The 25,825-nt window shown below is 37.2% G+C and overlaps 1 protein-coding gene across 1 annotated transcript in view; it reads left to right on the top strand.

The window, feature by feature from the left end:
- LOC134656432 (elongation factor-like GTPase 1) overlaps positions 1-22,170 on the top strand; it is a 232,131-nt gene extending 209,961 nt beyond the window's left edge. The window contains exons 10-11 of the mRNA XM_063511962.1: positions 20,094-20,278; positions 21,973-22,170. Of these exons, the coding sequence (XP_063368032.1) occupies positions 20,094-20,278; positions 21,973-22,161 (374 nt within the window). The 3' untranslated portion in view covers positions 22,162-22,170. The remainder of the gene's footprint in view (positions 1-20,093; positions 20,279-21,972) is intronic.
- The last annotated feature ends 3,655 nt before the right edge of the window (positions 22,171-25,825 follow it).

The raw sequence follows: 25,825 nt of genomic DNA, 5'->3' as shown, positions 1-25,825 counted from the left end.
TCAATCTCTACTCAAAGTCAAGTCTCATTCATTATTTACGAGAATCGCGTCACCGGATGCGTGTTTGAATGGATACTTACGAGTACCTGTCTACTAATTACTTGTTTAACTGTCTATGTTTTCATGTTATGTACGTAAGTACACCAGTAAGTACACCTACGCAGCTGCCAAATGACAAGAATTAGGTCAGAAGTGGTCATTCAAGAGCGCTCGTGTGATTTTGGTAAACATGTGAACGCGTGTTACACAACGGCAGTCAGGGCTGCCGATTACTGAAAGCCATATCCGAACTTTAAGATACATCAAATATTAGATATCTATCAAAAGTCACGTTTTTGCTTGAAGAAACGTCACTTTTGACACTTGTTTGACACTGACATATCTTGGTGATGTCTAATAGATATATTTAATTATCTGGCTGAAGGCAGTGAACACCGCTTACGTTCAAGTGCTAATCTTACGCTTGCTATTCCCCCGAATAAGACACGTTCGTATGCGAATTCGTTCACGGTACGCGCTGTGAAGTTGTGGAACGAGTTGCCCCTGTCGCTCAAACAGTCCGAGTCTGTAGCGTCATTCAAGGCTAATTTGAAGAAACTTATGCTTTCCAACCAAGCGTGATTTGGTTAAGTACTGATGTCTATTTTTTTTTTGTTGACACTTGTATATATATACATATATATACATATATATATATATATATATATATATATATATATATATATATATATATATATATATAAATATATTATATGTAATATATGTTTAGTATTTATGTATGTAGCATGTATTTTATTTTATAATAATATTTATGTATTTTATTTACTTTTGGACATTTAGGTTAGTTTACTTTTAAAGTGTTACTGTACATTCCGTAAGTTTGTCTATCTAATTTGAATTCTCCCCTCATCTACTCGAAGGTTAGCTGGAAGAGATCCCTTACAGGGATAAGTTCGCCGTTGTACCTTTATTTCTGTAAATATTATGTAAACCTGTGTTGTGTACAATAAAGTGATTACTACTACTACTACTAATATTTGACGTATCTTAAAGTTCGAATATGGCTTTGAGGGCCTACCGCCAAAAACAGAAAGGTTAATAAAAGAACTTACGTACAAAGAAAATATTCATTACTGAACAAATATCCATTCATGCTCATCACATAAATGCCCTTAAGAGGGGGATAAAGCAAAATTATAGTTTTTGTGTTCTACGTAAAGATGAACGTTTTAGAACTAGACTTTATTTGCAAGGGCAAACTCCAAACAAAATCTTAAAAGGTTAAAAGCTTGCTCGATAAAAAAAACATAATCGTTACCCCGGAGATCTTGTCAGTATAAAATAGCGATATATATAGCGATATAGCGGATTTGACGATTAAAAAAATTAAACAGAAGAATATTCAGAGTATTTTTAAGCTAAAAGGTTTACCTTATAATAACCCACGCGACGGTCATATTTTCCGGACTATCGTAGTTTTCTAAATGGGATGAGAACCCAGGACTGCCGGTACCGACTAAACCATGCCCCTAATGACCGTTGAAATTACGTCCCCTAATTGTCTTCAAATAACACAAATCTACATTGTATGTATAATATACAACCCTGAGTAATGTGCCAAAAATAACCATTGACGTCATACTTAGGCAACTTACTAACGTGCGGCAAAGTCATCAAAAGGGGAAAGAAACTTTGAACCCCTAAATGTCATACTAGATATTAAATATCAATATCATGTCGATGTGCTGAATAAGAGTCTAAAATTAGATCATACTTTTCAAGACAAGACGCTGAATAAGTCGTTAAAGCATTAATTACAATGCATAGTCGGATTAAAAAAAGCTCGGTGGAGGTAATCTAAAAACCGACCAAGTGCGTGTTGGGCCACGCTTAATGGAGGGTTGTGCCATAAAACAGGAACTGATACCTACTTTAATAATTCCACACTACAGACAAAATGCCAAAAACGGAACCCATATATAGTTCCGTCTTGTCCGTCTGTCACAGTAATAAAATCATTACCGGTGTTTTAAACGTAGTCTACTGGCTTTTTTATATCATAAAATTACAAACTTTTGGTATTCCTATCAAACTTCGGTTTCTTATATAAAAAATACATGTCTGCGTTGATGACTACTATCTTTAAAACTATGCAGTATGCTTATCCCAATCTAATACATACCTGAGAAACTTAAGTCGACTGTATTGCACCATCTGCATTTGAAAACCAAATAGTTTGCACCCAATAATATATTAACAGTGCTGTAAAATAATTATCACCAAAAAACCCATAACAAAGCCTTGCTCAAGGAAGTGCCGAATCAAGTATACATAGGTCCGTTTCTGAGATAAGCACACAGCATAAGTGCCGCATTGTTGGCTAGACAATGGAGGCTGCACTCAAAACTCGAGTGGTCAGCACTTTTTGTGCCCTTCGAGTCTGATAAGGACAGGTATATTGAGTACCTGTAGAGAGGCCGTTCTTAAAATACGTAATACCGTAAGTCACTCATCTTTGGTCCAAAATTAATTCGACTATCTCCGTTCAGGTTGTCACTTTATTGCACAAAAACAAGTAAAAAGGCGGACTTAATGCCTTAAGGCATTCTCATTTTGTATATGTTATACCTATTCAAACTACACAAATAAGCATTATACATACATATAATGTAATAATATACAGTCATTTACATTTTTCATAATTATTAGATTATTTAGATTTTATGTGATGTCACGCCAGATCTTAACCCTCCTGCTGGACGCGCCATACTTAGGTGCCCTTAAATTAGAGCATCCTAAACACCGCTGTCCTCCTAAATGTCTCGCGTAGTTTGTGAACGACCCGACTAGTGTGACAGGGACAGCTATACGTGTCATTGAAGCTTACGTTAGTGTTGGCACGCGCACTCGAAATGTCTTGTAAAAAAGGTATTTCCTTGTAAGTACGGTTCTTGGGAAGTGAGAGTTCCGGTTGGGATTTTTTACGGCATTTTGGTGATGTGCTTAATGGACAATGTTGCCGTTTGGCGGGACCCTGGGGAGCAGGAATGGTTAGGGTTGCCACATACTACATCATTAATCATTACCATTATGTAGCTAGGTATTTAGGAGAATACAATTTTAGAACAAAGTCTATAACGTAAAATCACCAAACTATGTGCAAAAGCTCTCAACTATGGCCAAAAATTAATTCGAATGTCTTGACTATTATTCTAACGTCGTATTTCTATGCGAAGATATTCATAAAAAAGCGGCCAAGTGCGAGTCGGACTCGCCCATGAAGGGTTCCGTATTTAGGCGATTTATGACGTATAAAAAAAAACTACTTACTAGATCTCGTTCAAACCAATTTTCGGTGGAAGTTTACATGGTAATGTACATCATATATTTTTTTTAGTTTTATCATTCTCTTATTTTAGAAGTTACAGGGGGGGGGGACACACATTTTACCACTTTGGAAGTGTCTCTCGCGCAAACTATTCAGTTTAGAAAAAAATGATATTAGGAACCTCAATATCATTTTTGAAGACCTATCCATAGATACCCCACACGTATGGGTTTGATGAAAAAAAAATTTTTGAGTTTCAGTTCGAAGTATGGGGAACCCCAAAAATTTATTGTTTTTTTTTCTATTTTTGTGTGAAAATCTTAATGCGGTTCACAGAATACATCTACTTACCAAGTTTCAATAGTATAGTTCTTATAGTTTCGGAGAAAAGTGGCTGTGACATACGGACGGGCAGACAGACGGACAGACGGACAGACAGACAGACAGACAGACATGACGAATCTATAAGGGTTCCGTTTTTTGCCATTTGGCTACGGAACCCTAAAAATGGAAGAAAAGACAGATAAATCCAAAAAGTAGGTACACTGTTATTTATTACGTGTTGAACTTGTGGACCATATTGTGGTAGGTACTGGACTGTTCTTAGGTGGTTTAACGTTACAGGAAAATAATTATTGATGAGGTATCCATACAATGAGAAAATTGATGTGATCTTTATTATACTATACGACTTTAAAGGCAACTTTTACATTAATTCAGAATCTTATTTTACTGGGTACAATAACAGTTTGTTCATTAACTGTCCGTGCTATACATAAAATCGTATATAACCTGTACCATTTTGCAGAAATTCATTAGGTACCTACTACTCACTCACTGTAGATATACATAATACCTAGTTGTAAACAAAACGTATTACTTGAATGCACCTTTTTTTTTATACCCCACAGCATTTAACTATCCCAGGTTTACGACTGATATCAAATAAATCAAACCATTAATATGTTTTATGAAGCTTACCAATAGCACTTTTATTCTAAAGTATTCACAGAAAACGGTGTATTTGCTCGAAACATTCCTATTAGGTACGACGTTTCAGTAGTGGGTAAGGGTGCAATTATTTAGCAAGGTTATAAAATGTAAGTTACGACTCCGTGCTTCGAAAGCTCTTAAAGCACTCCACTGACATCACCATCTTGATAAAGTAACATCACGAATATAGTTCACAGGTTAATGACTAGAGACGGACCGAATAGGCGAAGATGCACAGGGTAGGTTAATTTTTTTTTTTTTTCACCACACCAGGTCGCAGTAAAGAGAGACTACATTTTATTCTTCAAAAACTGATAAGAATAGTGCTATTTACTACACAAGGTAAAGTAATTAAATTAATTTTATGTCGTTTTCTCATGTTGGCATTGATTTCAAGTGATGATTTTGCATTTACAATCATTTTATGTGACAGCTACTCCTTTAAAAAATTAACTGTCATAAGGCCCATCAGTTGCCGCGAGAGGTAGGTATTGTCATTTTAAAATTAGAATACCATCATCCCTTCTCTATTAATGAGTAAAAGTTGACTCGTTTGCAGAAACGACCCCGTGTTTAAGTTTAAAACTTTGCTAAAATCAACAGCTTTTGTTGCACGCGATGGTTTATTTGGAACTTTGAACGAATGTTACTGGAACACCTAATGCTGCTTTATATCTAAGTTCATAACACTTTGAAGAGTATCAATTAAATAATGGGTTTACGTAACCTAGAATAGGCGATCATTATATCCATTATAGTCGAGAAGCTATTTCATCAATAATATGAAAGTAGCACAAATGTAAAGAGCAAAATGTAAAGACCGTATCGTAAAGTATAGGGACAGATAAAACCTGGTCTAACTGTTGGCATGTGTATTATTTTGTAAGTATTACTATGTTCTTAGAGTATGATTTGAGGGTATTTTTAAACTATATCTGATTTAAGAAGGTTTGACATTATTTTTATTTTAGGGACTTTATGATGCTTTTAATACCGTATAGCAAATATAGTCCGGACAAGCCTATCGAGCTGAATTTAAGACTATTTCACCGACTCTTTGGTACGATTTAAAGTAATAAAAGGTTAATAGGCTGCCAAACATGTTATCTAAGTCTTCATGATTGCTCAATTGAGCAGCTGCGGAATAAATGTGGTGAATTTTTATTTTCACATAAAAACGATTTTTCACCGCACGTTTTGGAATCCCTTCAATTTCTGATGAAAGCGAAATGACGGAGACAGCTAGAAGTATAAGCTAAAAACCAAAGCCTAACGGAATTCATGGCGTTGATCCATCGCTGGAGCGGATCGATAGAAACGCTCCAATGATAGTTATATTAGATGTCAAAGTCAGAGTTGTCGTAAGTAACATGCCATATTCTCTAAAAGGCCACCATGCACAGATCCAAAACTTTTTTTTTAACGAAAAGAAATGGTTAGACTATGTCCAGATGTTTCGCTATACGAATCACGTGTAATTGCTGTTTACATAGTACGATTTTTTTTGTGTGATATTGTCTTGTTCGCAAACCGCAAATTTTCTTGTAGTATTTGTCAACAGTCGTTATTTGTTACTCGAGAGGATTGGTACATTTCGTCCAAACCATATGCTTTACGTCGAGCTCCCAGGACGAAATGTGTACCTTATTAAAGCACTAATTAAACATATGTGTCATTTTGAAATAAAAATATAATACCTAAAAAAACGGCTAAGTAAAGTTGTCCCCATACTTAACGATACAGTCTTTATGATCCATATTCTGCAAGGTTTACTTGCCAAGGGTTACTTTAATTTAATTAATTACAATAGGTGCCCACCACTTCTGATTGAGATACCAATTAATTTTATCAGTTATTTATTATTCGATCAGTAAAAAATCTTTTCAGCATCTCCGATCTCCGAAAAATGACTTTATTTGAAACCAATTCATTTTATTTTAAGTATTTCAAAGGCTGTGAACATTCAGCCTGAAATATTATGATTAACACGGTTCCATGCAGGAATGGTTACAAATAGCCCAGATACATTTACCGTTACCTACATTCTGATTAGATGGCACACGTGTAAGTTAATGTCAAAGTTGTCTCGTCTCGATATTCTTGGCCTCTGGAATGACGTATGCCGACCTGAAATTATCGGGTAACTACGAAAACATTCACTCGAGAAACTTTTTAAACGCAGCAAATACCTTATTAGTTCTTAGTTCTACAGGGTGGAAAGATAAGTCGGGCTCTGGAGGGAAACTACCTTAAATCCTTAAGCTGGCTCATTTTACTTAAAAGAGATATTCCTTTATTTTTAAAAAGAAACAAAACTGCATTCAAAGATTTTCTAAAACTCGCTTGCCTCGGCCGGGACTCGAACCGACTAAAAATTCCAAAAAAGAAAAACTCGCAATTTTATTCTACTAGTCAATACAGTTAATGTTAATGATAACATTTCTCCAAGAAACATTAGGTCTTACACTCGTCTGTCGTACAAAATATCAATAAAGTCTAATATTTAGTACTCAAGATTTTTTTAGACAAGTCAAATTGAAGAAAAAAAGAAAAAAAAATTGAATGCAGTTTTGTTTCTTTTTAAAAATAAAGGAATGTCTCCTTTAAGTAAAATGAGCCAGCTTAAGGATTTAAGGTAGTTTCCCTCCAGGGCCCGACTTATCTTTCCACCCTGTATATTAGAAGGCCTGATATTACTAAGAAGAAGTAAAAAATAAGCGCCTTTTTATGATTAGGTATTAGTCATTGAACTCATTATTAAATTATACAACGGGACTTAATCGCGTATCTAAGTTTTAAGATTTACCTCCGACGTTTCGAGGACGGCGTTGTCCCCGTGGTCTCGGAGAAGACTGGCTTAAGTTGACATCAGCATCGTCTAACCGCGCGTCGTCTAAGATACGCGATTAAGTCCCGTTGTATAATTTAATAATGTGTAAAAATCGTGAAAGTTTAAATCAGTGTTATTGAACTCATTGTATAAATGTTTATTGTTCGAACGATAACCTTAAACCAAAACAATGACTTGATACCACAGGGCACTCTTTAGGAGTTGTTTTTTTTTTTCTTAACATGCGATATCGAATCGGATAACGTGAAAACGATCTAACGCTTAAGCAAGCACAATTTATCGACAATTGTTATTGTTAAAGTTATTAGATAGTATGTATTGTTTACGGGAAACGTGTTTTGAATGGCGTAAGTCGTATTAGGTTGGTTAAAGTACAATATTTTTGCTCCCACCTTGATGAACCATTTTCCTCTAAAGGGGCCCACTGATTACCAGTCCGCCGGACGATATCGGCCTGTCAGTTGTTCGAAACTGTCAACTTTTTACTCTAACTGACAGGCCGATATCTGTCTGACTGTTAATCAGTGGGCCCCGTAAGACGCCAAAGTTCGTAGCCAGGGGAGTCGGTCCCGTATTTGCACGCGTTCGGTCTATTTCTGGCGCTCGGCCTTTGCACGAGCCGACGATTGGAAAACCTGCCGAAGGCTACTTTTACCCATGAATAGGCTTAATAAACTCACTAATTGATGTTTTTCTTTTTATTTGTTTCGTATTCAGTTATGTACATTGTCGATATATATACGCATGATTTCTCTTTGCATTTATCTGAAATTGACAACTGTTTCAATGAATAGTCTTCAATAAGCAAGAGATACCTAAATTACAAAATTAAAGTCAATTACAAATTGTATAGGTATGTATGTTATTGAAATTGCTCGAATCCGTGATTTTAGGCTCATTATTTTTTGAATGACGATGCATTGACTATATTTATTTGAGCATAACTTAATTTACAATACAATAATCAGTATCACATTTCTAAATTTCATATTGATAAAGTCTCATCTAAAAGCCTAATTTTAAATAATGAAGGAAATAATGCGGATAATTCTAAAAACTATACATTTTCAATCATGTTTGCCAGTAAAAATAGATTTCTGGTAGTAGTCTTTATGGTGTATTCTAAAATGTAGGAAAAAACTGTGTTTATTAAATGGTCTACTCCCACTCACCCTTGGACCATCCCACAGGATCATTGCCAGCAACTGTCTCCACCTAATTCTCAATCCATAAACGAAAATGAAAAAGGTTTAAATATATATTTCATCAAAAAAAATTGACAGTGGTCCCCAAAATAGGCCGAGCCTGTATCTTGGGAACTGTAGGCGAATAGTCAAATTAGTGAAATTCATATTTACTTGCATGAATCTCCACATCAAATCAAACAATTTTTTCCTCACTCCCACCATCAATTCCTATATGCAACGAGTGGGTATGAAAAGATTGGACCCGCGTGCCGTAAGACGTTATGTAACTGGTAAACACAACCTACATACCGGGGTAGTGGGTTCCGACCCACGCAGGCCCACTTTGGTAGCCGTATTCAGCAAGTCAACACGGTTGTGTTTTTTAGTTAGTAGTTACCCTGTTGCATACGAAAGAAATAGGTATACTAGTATAAGAAATAAATACAAGTTTAAGGTTTATAGGACTTGATATTTATAGGTCAGATAGGTTGTATAGACATATAGCCGAAGGCAATTTGCAAATGGCGAAACGTTTGTAAAATGACGACGGCGTTTGTAAACGGCGGATTACAAAATGCCTGCGACATATGGACGAATAATTTTCAGGTCCGACAATACAATTTTATGGACACAGATTGTGTTTTAGAAAGAACGGCGAATTTCTTAAATTTAATGCATGGATTGTGAAGGATTAAAAGTGTACCAGTTCTCTTTGAGGGTCAGTTCATCGATGCATCCCGCCGCGTCCAGTATATAACTAAGCTCTTAATAACTAAAGAGAGCAGTCAGAACGTTCTCAATATATTTCAGATAACTCAAAACATTCAAGAATACGGCCCCTGACTTACAACCTGCGCCTCCTTATGCGGCTATTAAAATGTTGCTTATTCTACGTTGCATTTAGATTCATACATTTTATTAAGAAATTGTATAAATATCTTAAGTGCCTTTGTATTACAATGCGTTAAAGCTCAATTCGAATGTGCGTAATTTATGCAAATGATTGCGAAATTAACATCAATGCAAGTGCGTAAAGTGTAAGTTGCGGTTTTGCTCGTCTCTGGGTTATGCAAGACCCACAAGGTCTTAGGGCTGATAGGTCTACCAAATTTAACGGTTTCAATAATTATTTAACGACCTCCTAGACTTGTCCAGATTTGTCTCCGTGCTTGGGTTCAAATCCGATGATGTTCAAGTCTCGAAAATCTCAAAATATAGCCCTATTACGAGTAAGTAGTTACTTCTTTATATTAACTGCTTTAAGCACTATGCGCATTAACCACTTATACCTTGTAAATTATTATGTGAAACAAAGTTATTGAACTTTTTCGCCTTTTGAGTACACATTTACTGGCTTGTTTGTCACAAAACCTACATGCTGTCGCGTTTACTAATTGAAAAGACAATTTAGTTTCCCAACTCGTCAGCCTCCGCAAGGTAACGTCTGCCCACTGCGCTCCAGTTATCCAGTTATGCTATATCACATGCAAATATCGCACAACTATATGTCAGTTTCATTGTGATTGTCACCTACTTTTAGTATGCTTAGTCATCAGTTAAGTATCGATACGAATTTCAAACATTCAAGAAAAGAGCGTACTCCCATCTTAAGGGACGGCTACACACTTGCAACCCCTTTGGTTTTGCAGGTATCCATGGGTGACGGTAATTGCTTATCATCAGGCGATTCATCTTCTCGTTTGCCTTCTATAAAAAAAGTGTAAACATAGAATGTTGAAGATATGTATAACACATTTTCGGTTTACTTTCTCGTAACTTTTTAATACAAGAGGATAGGTACCACTACTGAGAATTAGGTAAGTACATGTGATGGGTCACTTCAAGAAGTGTAGTGAATCGTGCTGATCTTGCCTCCATATTTATCAAAAACGATGTATCCACAAAGTGGAAATCGTCCGTAAATAATAGACGCCAATAAAGGCCCATGAGTTCATTTACGTACTCGTAGGTACCTACCTAATTAAGAAAGGTACGTATTTAAACAAATGTCCAAGACATTTAAGATGCGTAGTACGGTAAGTAGATGTTACTCTAAAACTATTCGACTTGACCAAGTTGATGCCAAATAGTTCGTTCAAAAAGCGAATTTACTAGCATAGTCACAAGGTTCAAATTGCGATGACTGTTGTAAGTTGTCGGTCATATCATAATGTGTATATTAAACGCAGGATATGGTCGCCGGAGTCTGCTTGCAGGGATGTCCAACATCGGTCAAGCTAAGTTCAGTCAAGCCAGTATAAGATGGTCGTTACCTACTCCTTCTTGTTACGTATGTAGAGGTCACACTTTTCTGGTTATCTGAGGCAATGAGGTTGAGGATTAGAATAAGAGGCTGATCTTCCGGCCGCGCTTCCCGAGAGACACCTGGCTTCCCATCGTCATGATCTCGATCGTGTTAATAGCCTAGGAAATTGAACTTGAAACACATTATACACATGTTATTACACTTTGATTCCGGTATTAATGGTATTACATATATACACATGTATATATATTCACACACAAACACACACACTCAGAGAAGTCGGAAAATTTGACAAATATTAGGCTCGAAAGGTTTTTTGTGAAAAATTGGGGTAAATGAAACCCTGGGTCAAGAGGAACACTTGTATGTAGGGAAAAAAAACAATTAGGGAAACTAATGAATAAATAAAATGAACTTAAAAATACTTACGTAGGACTTTCCTCAGCGGTTTCTCTTGCCCCGAGAAAAATCTACGACAGCTATCAGACTTAATAATTATGGTGACATCCAATAGGAAACATTTCAAACATTGCTTGAATAAAATCAACCAGGGCTCAAAATAAATGGTCTTTTAAGATTAATTTGAAGACTAGAAAGCAGGTGATTCGTATGCTCCTATATCATAAAAAAATAGTACCTAAATTATTTATTTGTGTCACATTTATTACTCTACTTGTGTGTATACCAGCTTGCAGACTTAACGACTTATGTCCGAACCTTGATTGGCGCCTACTGCCAAACCCCCGCTTGTTCGATCAGATTAAACATCCTTATTAAGTGATTAGACTAGGCGTTCACAAGGTTTACAGGTGCCTTATTAATATACTTTTATTATAAGCGTGGTCTATTTTTAGACATCTCTATAAATGCACTGAGGCATATAAGACAACTGAATATAATTACACCACCTCTATCTGTAGCCAAAATAACAAGATTACATAAATATTAAGGTTCTATATTTTGATTGAATGGTTGACTGGTAGAGATTAAGTTCGCCATTTATACAATTGTGTGACGTGTAATAAAGTTTAAATAAATATCCCCGTTTTGCTGTCGCATCGCTGAGTGGAAACTCGGAAAGCCGCTGTAACCACATTATTGAATATTAAAACCTATTTAATTTTAATGTTCATCTATTAATCTGGTCAGGAAACATTATACAATATTACCTACCTATTTATAGTACCGATTTAAATTGCAGTAACCATCATAAACAAAATACATAATATGCAATTAAAATATGATTTAGTTCAGTGGGTTATGAAATTTCCCGTCAAATGACATAATACTGCGTTTCCGGCGCAATGCCTCCGGGTCGGGTGTCACTCGACCACGTGTTTATGTCACGCGAATTATTTGAAGAAACATTCGATTAGTTTTAATGAGAGTTAGTAACATAAACCAATTTTTAACAAGCAGTATTTTTTAGGGTTCCGTACCCAAAGGGTAAAAAACGGAACCCTATTACTAAGACTTCGCTCTCCGTCCATCCGTCTGTCACCAGCCTGTATCTCATGAACCGCGATAGCTAGACAGTTAAAATTTTCACAAATGATGTATCTCTGTTGCCGCTTGCCGCTATAACAACAAATACTACAAATAAAATAAATATTTAAGGGGGGCTCCCATACAACAAACACGATTTTTTTGCTCTATTTTTTGTTGATGATGCGGAATCCTCCGTGCGCGAGTCCGACTCGCACTTGGCCGGTTTTTTCTTCTGCGAGCTATACCTAAAATTGTAAAGTAAATTCACCGCTTCGGGCAAGACTCTTACTTGCGACCTTTAAACCAACTCTGTTCAACAAGCAGAAGACCTGTGACCCAAAAGTTCGTATGTTCAAGTTCAAGGCCCATATTATGATGGTGGTACTGGTGGTTTAAACACTCCGTGTATTCGCCGATGCTCGTGTTGTGACCAGTCGATGTCTAGGCCCCTACTAAAACATGTCGAAAATCGACATCTTCGGTTCCTGCTTTTATGTTACATAATCGCTATCAAAGCAACTTCAACTATTTGTCATTTAATCAATCGCGCCACGACTTTGTAAAGAGATATTTGTGGCGGATCATATGATTGAGAAACAACATTGAAACTGAAGTAATTCTGTCGCAAACTTTTCTGATTGAATCGTATCGTGATTTTTACGGTCTCAATCGTATACCTACATAAACGCCTGTTTAGTCTAGCATGCCTCTTTGATAATCGTTTGTCCTTATTCATCATTTTACATTGTTGTTTTTAGAAAGGGACACAATTTAACAAAGGTTTGATAAGTTTTATGTATACGGGAGTGTGATTATTAGCGAATTCGAATGATACAGATTTTTAAAGGGTTGGCATCATACATGTGTCATCCCGGGAGTTTCAAACGTTCAAACTTCAATCGGTATCTGTAGCAGCAGGCAGCCGTAAATGCTTGTTTACCACCAACGTGGTAAAATAAATATTCTACTTTGCCGTCATAAAAAAAGATAAACATAATCTTTCTCTCGGTGCAGCGGAAGGGTTATGTTATGTTATTAAATCACATCCAGTTCCGATCGGGCTTAATGCGCTCTTACACGCTATCTGGCAGGAAGCTGGGCAGGATGAAAACTAATGCAGAATTCCTAAGGGCCATTTCATTTAAAGTTGTCCCCTACATGCACTTTTTTTTTTAAACTGTGAATTTCTATGTTATTTCTACTCAGAATCACGAGGTCTTTCTATCCTAATAGGAGAAAAAAAGTGTTCCAAGGTGTTTTTCCCATTCCGTTACCATTTTTCATAGACTTTGTATGGCGGTCACGGAATGGAAAGATCGAAAAATGAATGGAAAATATCGGACACTTTTTTTCTTCTACATATTAGGATCAAAAGAGCTCATGATTCTGAGTAGAAATAACATAATAAATCCCAATTTTGAAAAAAAGTGTATGGGACAACTTTAAATAAAATGGCCCCTAAATAATCTGGGCGACCGAAGGAGAGGACGGACATTGTTATTATTTATATGCAGACATGCAAATGCTAAAGTCACTCTTGTCACTAAAATTTATGAAAAAGTCCTCTTAGAGATTAATTAGATTGTGCAGTAAAAAAGAGTATGTAATTTTTTATATAATTTTAAAATTGAATGTCGGGCATTGTACGACTTTCATCATGACCTTAGTCAAACATAAAAGTTACAATACATAAAATATAATAAAAACAACTTTTTCTGCGACTTTTCTGTATCTCGTTTTAGCGACTAATTTACTCTATTTGGTTTTAACCAATCACTCTGTTTCGAGAATTGGGGTCATCCATTAATTACATCACACATTTAGGGGGAGGGAGGGGGTCAAGAAAATGTGACATATTGTGACATGGAGGAGGGGGGAGACACAAACTTTGTGACGTCACTTTAACTTCATCAGTAACCGAAAATTTATTTAAATTATTTTATTCGCTGTACATTTAAATAACAAGTTTTTAAAACGATAATCGTTTTTATTCGTTTAATTTTCTTTCCTAAGCAGTTTTGGGTTATAAAATTACTAATATTTATATCGTCAAAAATATTGTGATAAAATATTAATAATACTTAGGTACTTACTTAATTCGATTTGGCGATTTCGTAGAAAAAATGTGACGTCACACTAGGGGGGAGGGGTTTGCCAAATGTGACCAAGTGTGACAAGGAGGGGGGGAGGGGTCAAAAAACCTAGAAATTCGTGTGACGTAATTAATGGATGACCCCATTAGTAAAACAGCCCCAAGAATAAGAACCATAATTAACCGGCAGATACTGTACATAAGTAAGATATAAGTTAGTCACAAAAACGCTACAAATTTCAAAAATTGTCTCATATCCCTCCTCCAATTTGAGGTCGTCAAAAGAACCAGAATCTCTGTCCTGTTCCGTGGTTATTTAGTTTTTCTAAGCTTTGGTGCAGCTCAGAAAGCCGCATGTACATTTATGGCTGTGTATACTTAAGCCTTTTGGTGAGACATTGTCAGCGAAGTTATTCCAAACGGTTGCGGTTGGTCTCGAGCCCTTTCTCCATATCTTAGCGCATTCCTGGTTGCATTAAACCTCAATAAATATATCTATTTAATAAATGGCTCTAGTTTTTTGCGTATTGATATATCTTCTACATCTTCCAACTCAAAGGAACCCAAAACTCAAACCGAAAGGAAGACTCCTTATTAGGATTAGTCCGTTTATGATGTTTTCTTTCACAGTAAACTCCTACCCCCAACTTGTCTGTTGCCGTTACCGCTAGGACTAGACATCCAACGCTTTTAATTTTAAGAGCCAAACATGCTTCCTGACAACCTAAGATGAAGCGGACCTTATGTATTAAAGACAAATTAATTTGATGCCTATGTAGGTACATTAGTTATGTAAGTTTGCCCGTATGACCTTAATATTTGACACAGATCTTAGGTTACATGTTATCTGCCTCTTTATCGCTCGAATATGCAAGTCTTGTCTCTGGTTTTCCCGAAGCGAAAGCACTCCTTCGCTCGGTTGTCGTAGGGAATACGAACGTGGTCGGAAACGGCGGCTGGCGGCTAAAGGAAATGGACCACTATTTATTGACGTCAGTATTCTGCCCTTCAATCACTGCCACGGTTTTTACTGGCACCTTACTTTGTGGTCAGCTAAGCTTGGGTCCGGTGCTCCTGATCATTACTGTTCTAAATGATAACTGAATGTCATTTTTCGACATATAATGTTGCTGGAGATGATTTGCGAGGGATGACATACGCGACAATGGTCTCACAAATAAAGATATTCCGAAAACCGTCCGAATTGGAGGAGAAAAAATCGAATAGCGGACTCTGGGCTCCAATCCAGCAGCTGAAGACGCAACCCGAATGCTTAGATGAGAGAGAAACTCATTCAAACCTCAGACTTTCAAAATCCATCTGATATCAGTAGTTCGGTAATTTCCGTAAATCTATTTTATCAGCAAAGGTGAGGCAGAAATTACAATTCCTGCGTCAAAATACAAAGATCTACGTTTTAATATCTGTTCCTAAAGTATAAACCTTACACTTTGGTTACCCGAGAAAATCCATAGTAAGAAAGAAACGAACCCGTAAAGAGTAACGAACCCTAATCACTGTCTTCTAATTAGGTCCACATAAAAACAGCATTATAACATAAACGCGAGTCCCGTTAGGCATAATCGGCCGTGATAGACGGATGTCCTCCGCGTCGTTACCGGGATATAGGCCGCAACGGTGCCGGCTGCTGGAACATGTCATTATGGATGCTCGCTACTTGAACGTGTCCGCGGACAACGCGATCCTAAAAAGAATAACATCATCATCATCTTAGCCTTTATCCCATATCCTAGGGTTTGGGGTCGGCTATCCGTATCATTTGTGTCTAATCAGGGCTTTCGCCTATCGTCCTAAAATCTTTCGACACTGTGCTCATCTATGTCGGAGGGGGGCGGCCTCTGCCCCTTCTACTTTCGGGAATATCATTAAGAGCCAACAGGAGTGGTCATTTCTCCATACAAACGTACTCGACTGTTTTCTCCGTGGGTTTTGAAGCTAGAGCAATGAATTTTTCAACACAGATTAATATTGTCAATATCTGTGTCGGACCGTTTTGCTTTTCTTGATATTTTTGTTTTTTAAGGCGCTAGAGCCCTTCAAAAATGGCCAAAATGGCCTAATTGACTATGCCGCAATGAGAGGCGTGCTATTCAAAACTGACATCAATTAGTCAAAAAAGCAAAACGGTCCGACACAGATAATGTCATAATCATTTAGATTTCCAAATTTGGTTACGATTGGTTAAGTTTTGGAGGAGGAAACAGTCGAGTACGAAACCTCGATTTTTGATATTTTTACGCAGGATTTTTAGCGAGACGGGTATATTTACCTAAAATATTTAAATCTTAGCTCCTGTTGGCTCTTAACCTAAAACTAATAACGTGATTAAGCATTAAAAAGCTGTAATCGTTGTAGAGGACACAAAAGCTCCAAGTTATAAATTTTTAATTCCTATGGTTAATGAGAATAAATTAGATGCTAGGTCAATGTTTTCAGTTTTCAATAAAGTTTATTACGTAGTTACCAGTTCAAAGTTTCTTCAATATTATTCTTATCAATTTACTTACATATTTCTTATGTGCCTACTCATTTGTACTACTACTTGTTTTTAATGCCTAGCAGATATCTATGAATGCGTATATTTCTTTAAGATTTGGTTTACGCTAATAGCTGCTAATCTTTGTTTATTTTTCTAAATATTTGTTCCCCTTGATAAAATGAATTAATTCATTTGTATAAGATAAAATTTGTCAAGAGAGAGAGAGAGTGAAACGACTGAAATAATACATTATTTATGCCACGATAACTAATATTATTATAAAAACTACCTACATTCAAGTAACTTAACAGCTGCTTGCATATACACACATGCCCATATCTGCAACTCATTGACATCGCTACATTCGCTACCACGCGCATACCAACTCGTACTTGCAACATGGTATATTTTTCCCTGCTGCGTCTTGAAAAATAAACTTTATCCTATATCGCACAAGGTGGACTTTTATAAAACTGTATTTATTAAGATACGTCGATGAAAAGGTGAGCGTACTGTATTAAATACTTGTTTTCCCAAGATTGCCGCGTGGTGATTGGCCATTCATAAAGTTGTGCTGAATGAACCGCAGCAAGCGGGTGTCGTGGAGCGAGGCAAATTGCGCGCAGCCTCTGCTTACGTCACCTCCCATTACGTGGATTGGGAGAAATGTCTCGAGTTTTAAGAGATGACTCTGAAATTAGAGATAGGTAACTAGGAGGATAAAGAACATTCGGCATGAACCAAATAAGAATAAATTCAAAAGCGCCTTTAAACTGTACCTACTGCAACGTGCAAGTGTCACTTAAGTGTTTTAATTTACAATTAGTAATTAGTCTAAAATATACATGTATGTGTATGAAGAGACTCGTGCCTACAGGCAAACTGTACATACAGTTTTGCAGGAACATGTCTAGTTATAAGATTTGTACTGTGGATTTGTAATAATAATAAATAAAAAAACTTAGCTGAACTTCAATAGAGGTACGTAGATATGTAGGTTTTCAAACAGTACCTAGGTTGGTACTAAGCGTCAAAAGTTTGTAAAGCTACCCCCGAACCATCTTTTGGGGCATTCTACTTTATCGGGGATGTGACGCCTATGGCAGCTATGTACCTTAATTACCTGCAGAAATTTGTATTCCGTTGAATTAAAAGCTAAGTTATCAAATGTTTTGTAAGGAACGCTATAAGGGGTAAGGTGACAAAAATGGAACCTATTTATGTTCCAATAATGGATTGTTCCTCTTTACTAAGAATGTGAAACAGAACCCAGGGTGCCTGCATTTTTCTGTAAGTTTTTTTTTATATATTTAAATTTACATCTACTTACTAAACATTTATATTCTCGCCAAACTGTTACGTTTAAGTAACAATACGTATAAAATATTTAGATTGCTATTAATATAAAATTAAATAAACAATAACAGCAAAGATAGGATCGGTCAAAATATCTTTTGGAAATTTCGTAGGTTGCTGTTAGGTATGTTAGGTATTTACATGATATAACTGAAGGCTTTCCTACTATACTATCTAAGTGCCCCAGTGTAGTCGGTGCCCGACATTCCGTCGTCTCGTCCGCCGCCCGCATTCGTAACCGCACTCGTTTGTTTTTGCCGGTAACCTCAAATACGTGCCTAAATCACAGACGTGATAAGGTAAAACGTACTAGTGCTCGACATGCTAATGCCCAATAGATGATACCCTGCTGACACCTCTATTGACAATTACTTAAGTTTTAAGATGACATGTACTGGGACCGCGTCGAGCACCAGTACGTTTACCTTACTCTACTTTATGTCTCAACTTTCGGTGTGTTGTGACTTGTAGGTATTAGGTGCCACCACCAGGTACATGTCATCTAAAGTCCTTTCACGCAAAGTTTGCACCGCCCTAGCAGTGACTCGTCGTACTTGACAAAGCACTTGGCATAAAAACGGAGCTTAGTTTGGCTCTGTATTCTTAACTTAACCCGTAAGAAAATGTAATTCTTACATTTGGCGTCTTTTTGCCTATCAAAAAGTTTACATAACAATTATCTGCCCATATTGTTAACATCGAACGAACTATTGCCAAAGCTTTTAACAGCATTCCCCACTGATTGTTTGTGAAAACGGGCGCATTGTGAACATTCCACGACACGTTAATTTTCCCAGAGACGTGACCTATTGAACCGGATGCTGGCCGTGACCGGAAGCCCCCCTTGCATCTCGAAATGACCGTGACGAATCTTAGGCGGAGAACACACGGTACGACGGCCCACTGAGCAAGCTCCATAGCGCGCCGTGGACAAGTTTTTTTTGCGTTGAATATTGTACCACTAATAAGAAGACTGACTTATAAAAAAATCTTAATTTTAATTATGGTCGAGAGATACGACACGCTTGTACCTTTATGGTACCTACTTAATTCAATACGCTAAGAATCTACTGTAGACTAGCTTAGCGACTTAACATACTAGTTATTAAGTCACCTACCTTATATATATGTATTCAACAATGCAACAGTTCTTTGTGGAAGCAAACACTGAACTCATCAATACTATGTCGGCTATGTGGGTCCTGAATTCGTCTTTCAACCAGTCAACACAGTTAATCCTTGTGTCTACAGATTATAAAAGGCCACCAACACGATTATGAAAGTTGTTTGAAACAGAGACCGCTTATAAGCAGTCGAACTGTACCTACATTAGTTTATTACCTTCATCTTATAAAAAAATACACAACCTTCCTAAGTTACGCGGTTTTTCGTGTTACGCAATTGAGTTTGAAAAGCTGGGATTGCAACGGAGCTCGGCACCGCACAGCCCCGTGTGTTCTGCCCTTAAAAGAGCCGAGGAATTTTTCTACGCGACTGCACTCCGAATATTTGGTCAAGACTTGAGCCCACGGAGCGAACTTTTTTGGGAGCTCGTTTTTTTTCTCACCGCTTCCTGTTGGCTTCACGGATTGCGGATACGAGGTTTTTACGCCACTTGACAGTTACAAAAATAGTTGGAAAGATGGCTTTTTAGATATTTATGACGTTGTTTTTACTAAAAGCGATTTTGCATGTTCTATTCCTGTGTTCGAAATTTGTAGGAAATCTAGGCCGCGTACAGGCAGCAGCAATAAGTAGTTGCTAAGCGGGCGAGGTGTTCAAAATATCTTGACGCGACGAATTGCGCGATTGTTAAGAGAATAAGAGCACATCTGGAGATAATAATGAGCAAAGAGGTCATTTTGAACACCTCGCCAGCTTAGCATTTTCTGCTGCTGACTGTACTGTAAAAAATATTGTCAATCCTTATATGTAATATTAATGTTTTCAAACACATTTCTGTGGCGACACTAATTCCACCAAAGTCCTAAGACAAATCAATTCCATATTAATGAATGTTTCTTGTCACCAGGAAAACTTTACGCGGCGTTGGGCCGCCGCGGCGGGCGCGTCGTAGGCAGCGACCTGCAGACCGGCTCTGCATCTTTCCGCGTCCAAGCCCTGATGCCCGTGGCCGAGAGCTTCAAGTTCGCGATGGAGCTCAGGACGCACACCTCGGGCCTGGCGGCGCCACAACTGCTGTTCAGCCATTGGGAGGTAAGTACCTATGTATAGGATAGATACTTCAGCAGACTGGGTGCCCTTCAGAGTCCATCTGATGCCCGTGAATCTCGTGGCCCTGGAGGTCAGGACTCCCATCCTCCGGCCTGGCAGCTACTCAACTGTTGTTCAGCTATTGGGAGATAAATATACCTATGCCTACGGTTATTATATAGTAACCCCCGTGTTTCCATTTGAACTCACGTTGAATTTAACTGATATTTTTATAGCAAGTATTTTACACTGCGCAACGCCGAATTTCCTCGTAAATATATAAACCTCGTTTTGTTTTGTTTTGTTAATAATTACGGAAGCAAGTTATTGCTCATCCTAATCCGCCAGGCGTTTGTATGAGTTATGTTATGACTGATGTGGATGATACTCTATTCCGAGGGATGATATGATACCACCGACAGATAGTTAGATTAAAAGAACCACTAGCACCAGTACCAGCTTGTAAGCCAACTATTATCTAATTCGAAAAATAAAATATGGACCACATTTAAAAATATGACCGGCCATGTCTTCTATCAATTCTTTAAAATGCCTGCTGCCTCAGGACTGGCAAATTATTTTATAAGTTAAGTCGTATAAGAACATTATAAAAGCTGAATACCAGAATCGACACGAAAGTCTGACCATAGGATGTTATCTTAGTAGAGCACTGTTGCCTATATACCACTATTCCATAACCCTATTGTATAGTGATAACTAAGATCTATTCTATCTACCCTATATATAGATAAAAGGGGTTGGTCTCGGACTGTCTAGAACACAAAATGACTAGTGTAATATTTTGCCTATATCCCTTTTAGTCTACATCGCAAACGGTCTAGAACACAAAATGACTACAATTATTTAGACCTTTATTTACCTACATTTCGTCGGTTTATCTTTACGTTAGCGATGTCGACGGAGCCCCGCTGCCGCGGGGCTCCTATTTCTGTGCCGTTTGGCCTTCGGCCATTTGAAGATACCTAACGAACCTAACCTACCTATATGTGGTCATTTTCTGTTCTAGACCGTTTGCGATGTAGACTAAAAGAGATATAGGCAAAATATTACACTAGTCATTTTGTGTTCTAGACAGTCCGAGACCAAAGCGTATTTAACTGTAACGACTAGGTAGGTGCACAATTTTAAAGTATTATGTATTTATCTATAGCAACCCGCCCCGGCTGCGCACAGTACAAATTATACATAAACCTTCCTTTTGAATCACTCTATCTATTGAAGAAAACCGCATCAGAATCCGTTGCGTAGTTTTAAAGATCTAAGCATATATAGGGACAGACAGACAGCGGGAAGCGACTTTGTTTTATACTATGTAGTGAAGTGAGCGTTTTCCAAAAAAAGTGTACATTTCATTCATGTCTTCAAAATATTGACTTCTTGGGCTCAGTTTACTCAGAATCATTTGTACATTCACGCCTCATACATAAAAAAATGTGTCCAAAGATTTCCTTTCCAGATTGTCACATTCCTGTATGAAATTTTTTTTTATTTGTATGAACGTGACGCACTGGAAAAAAATTATTTATACAAAATTTTGGGACACATTTTTCATGTATGAGGCGTGAATGTACAAATGATTCTGAGTATAAAATGAGCCCAAGAAGTCAATATTTTGAAGACATGAATGAAATGTACACCTTTTTTGGGAAACGCTCAAGTATCCTTCCTTGTTCCAGGTGATAGAAATCGATCCTTTCTGGCGTCCCCGCACCGAGGAAGAGTACCTGCAGTGGGGGGAGAAGTGGGACGGCGTGAACCGCGCCAAGACGTACATGGACGCCGTGCGCGCGCGCAAGGGGCTCGCCACCGACAGGCATCTAGTGCAGCACGCCGAGAAGCAGAGGACGCTGTCCAAGAAAAAATAAAACTAACCTACACTGTACACAACAAAGGCTCATTTAGACGGTGCGGGAACTCCTAAGGAGCTGTTCATAAATTACGTCATCTATTTTTGACGATTTTTGCCCCCCCCCCCCCCCCTAAAATCATCCAAAAATCTTCGAATGACCCCGTTTCCTCCTACGGCATGCTACCATCATCCGTGTCCACCCCCCCCTAATTTGAAATGACGTAATATATGAATAGCCCCTAAGCGAGCTTCATTACATTGCGATGTTTGATTAGTCGGCTGAATGGATGTAACCTCAATAGTCTGCAATGTAACTAAGATCGCATACGAGTTCGCGCGCCGTCTAAATGAGCCTTATAAGAGTCGGTCACACCAAACCGTCTGTCAAAGAGTTCGCTAAACTGTATTGTATGGGAAATCTCATAGTTCACTGCTGAGTGACGTTGGTCAGTTAACTGTGGTTGGTGCAACCAGCCCTTAGAAATGGTAACTGGCTGTTTAAAACAATATTTTTTGATGTATGGAAATTGTTCAAATATTTTAAATTTGACAGGCGCAGAAACTTTGTTGTACCATAACGCGATAGTCTGTAATATAGTAATTTTTGAGGTACCTACTGTCACAAAGAAATACCTACACCTAAATAAGAGACTTGTAAGACAGAGACAATGACGTTTAGTAGCTAGCGAAAAAAGCTCTGGCTTGCGTGAAGGTATTCATAAGGTAAGGTATTATGCCATCAGTAATTTGTTTTTGAACTAATGGCATGATAAAGGCATATTTAAACTATTATATTATTATCTTTAACGATGACTTTAACCCATATTCATAAAACTTTACGGGCTTGATTTATGAAATAAAACTATTAAAACGGATTATATCAGGATGTAGTATAAATTCAATAGAGTTTTATTTCATGAGTAACTATCGCGGTAACCGAAGACAATATTATGGGATTAATTTAGTAAATTATGTTTTAGCCCTTTCTACAAGGTACATAAGTCAAAATGACAGATAAAACAAACGGTTCATACTAGCTAATTCAGGCCAATTTATGGATAACGCCATAAAACTTTAAATCCACGACACCAATGGAAATATTTCGTTTCAGCGATTTGCTGTGCATATACGTTAATGTTTAAAATCTTATGTTATAAATACAGAAATAGCGATGTATGATTATTCATCTTAATGCATTTACAAGTAGGTACCTATGCCTACTCCATGCTTTTGGACATAATTCTTTGTAAACGAAGTTCCTTAAAGGTCTCTCTAAGGAATTATTTTGTTGTATATACTAATAAATATTTATTTTTTAATACCTAAGTGTTTTTATTTATAGTTAAATTTAAAAAATGCAATACAATACAGCTAGTTACACCAAGAAGTCTCCAACGATTTTGATAGCACACGTAGTGCAAGTGTTATTTTAAACGTCAAACTTATATGAGATTATGACGTATTTATACCATAACGCGATAGTCTGTAATATACTTGCACTGCGTGTGCCATCAAAATAGTTGCAGACTTCTCTTGGTCTAACTCTACAGCCGTTTGATTACGAAAGTAAGGACGTTATTTCACAAGGTGTAAGTGAGACAGCTCTCTTTTGGACCATAATTGTCTTTCATAATCACCTATCTTGCTCGGTGAAAAGGTTCTATTTCCATACTTACCAGGGTCATCTCTGCAATGTAACCTAATAATTTCCGCCACTCCGACTCTCTGATTTTAAGGGTGAAAGAAATGAAAGATGTTGATATTCAATAAACTCATTTATCTATTATTTACAATAAACAAACAATAAACAAATCACAACTCCAAACAGAGACAGAAAATATCGAACATACAACCGAGTTAACAATTCCTACGCTGTAGAAATGAACCAACGCAATACATTTGCAACTCTAACACATTGCACTATGCTTGTTTGGGTTTAGTGAGCTGTCACTAATAACTATTTATTTTTTGTTAATTTTATTGATGAATGGTGTGTTAAATTTAATTTACAATATCTAAGTTAAAATTATCTCATTTATTTATTTTTTAACAGCAGGAACAATAAAAAACTACAACCCACTAAAACCGAACGCATGATAAAAGTTTCCAGTCAATAGGTAGCACTTTGTCAGTTAAAAACAAAGACGCAAACAAAAGTCGGCTGTTAATAACCAGCAAAGTGGTACATTTTGCTAAAAATGTCACATAAAAAATAATCATAATCACATTATCCTACCTACAACCTAGCTATTGTACAAACCTCACTAAACTACTTTTTGATATTTCCACTAGTCTAGTTTTGTCTTTGGCAATATTAATGATTCCTCCTTCGTGACTCGTGTGAATGAATGGAATTGAAGCGATCTTAAATAACAAATGGACTTGCAATGTACCTGTGCCCTGATCACAAAGAAATAACTGAAAATTGTTGCGAGTTGTGAAAATGTCTTTGGCCGTTTCTGTGCAAATTTGATTCAGCATTTGTTTTTCTATTCTGAAAAACAAATGCAACCGATTCTTTGGTCAAATACGGTCAAAATGCGACCTTTCAGACATTAGAGAAACTTTGAATATCGATGACGATGACATCCTCAGTCCAAACGTCAACACGAATTCACCCGAACCCGAGAGACATTTTACCAACTCGAAAATATAAAGTAAGGCGGTTAAGTGCCTTTGTATTATTGCAATAAGGTATGTCTTGTTATGAGCGACTCGTTCTACCTCAGTCAGAGTATGCCGATCGCGACCAGCGGAGATACCCCAGTTAACGGTAAGAAAAAAATCTTTGTGACAGGGCACAGCTCAAATATCGGAGGCTTCTAATGTAACAAACCTAGTGTTAGGGCCCAGTGCAGCAGGTAACTGTTTCGTTTGCGCAAACTTTGGCACTGCGGTAACCTAGTATAACAAAATTAGGCCTTCCGTAACAAATCCTTACGTGAGCGATATTTTACAAAACCAACAGCGATTTGCTAAACACAGACACCAAGTATAACTAGAAGAAAGCACTTGATTATAGTGTAACTAAATGATTAAATAACACGATTGTTGCAAAGGGCGAGTACACTTATACTTATTTTAAGGGAAATCAAGTGTTAATGAGCTATGTACATAAATATATAACAATAAACCCGTTTTCGAAATGCACTACTAGTCCTGCACCGTTGTTGAACAAACACATAACATTTATAGGTCACACTCGGTGATTTTTTATTACTAAGTTTGTAAATGTGTCCGGAAAAAGGAAAAGTCAGTCTAGCTGTCATACATTAATCGGCGTGAAAAATGCTTAGCCTAAATGAAAAAATTATATTCCGTTTGGACCTATAAAAGTTTTATTTTTGCCCTGAATTCTGATTCAACCTGAACTATGTAAATTCGACACAAAAACAGGGCGTTTAATATCAGACACCGCCTTATTCCTATTTGTGTCAAATGAAGCATACAGTTTGCTTGTGTCAGATAAAAGGAAACATAATAATAAGTACGCAAGTAACTCACCGATTTGCACCCTGAGCTTCTTCGCCGAAGACTAGAATATAACCGTTACATAATTATAGCCCGAGCCTAATTAAACAGGAGATAACATTTCACTATAAAAAGATAATAAACATGTCGAAAAGTACTCATTTCACTTTTCATGTTCCGCATCTTAAACTTAGGTTGACAATGCAGGT

This window comes from Cydia amplana, chromosome 18, assembly GCF_948474715.1.
Source record: "Cydia amplana chromosome 18, ilCydAmpl1.1, whole genome shotgun sequence".
Lineage (NCBI taxonomy): Eukaryota > Metazoa > Arthropoda > Insecta > Lepidoptera > Tortricidae > Cydia > Cydia amplana.
The sequence above is the reverse complement of the archived record's forward strand: the minus strand, read 5'-3'. Positions and strand labels throughout refer to the sequence as shown.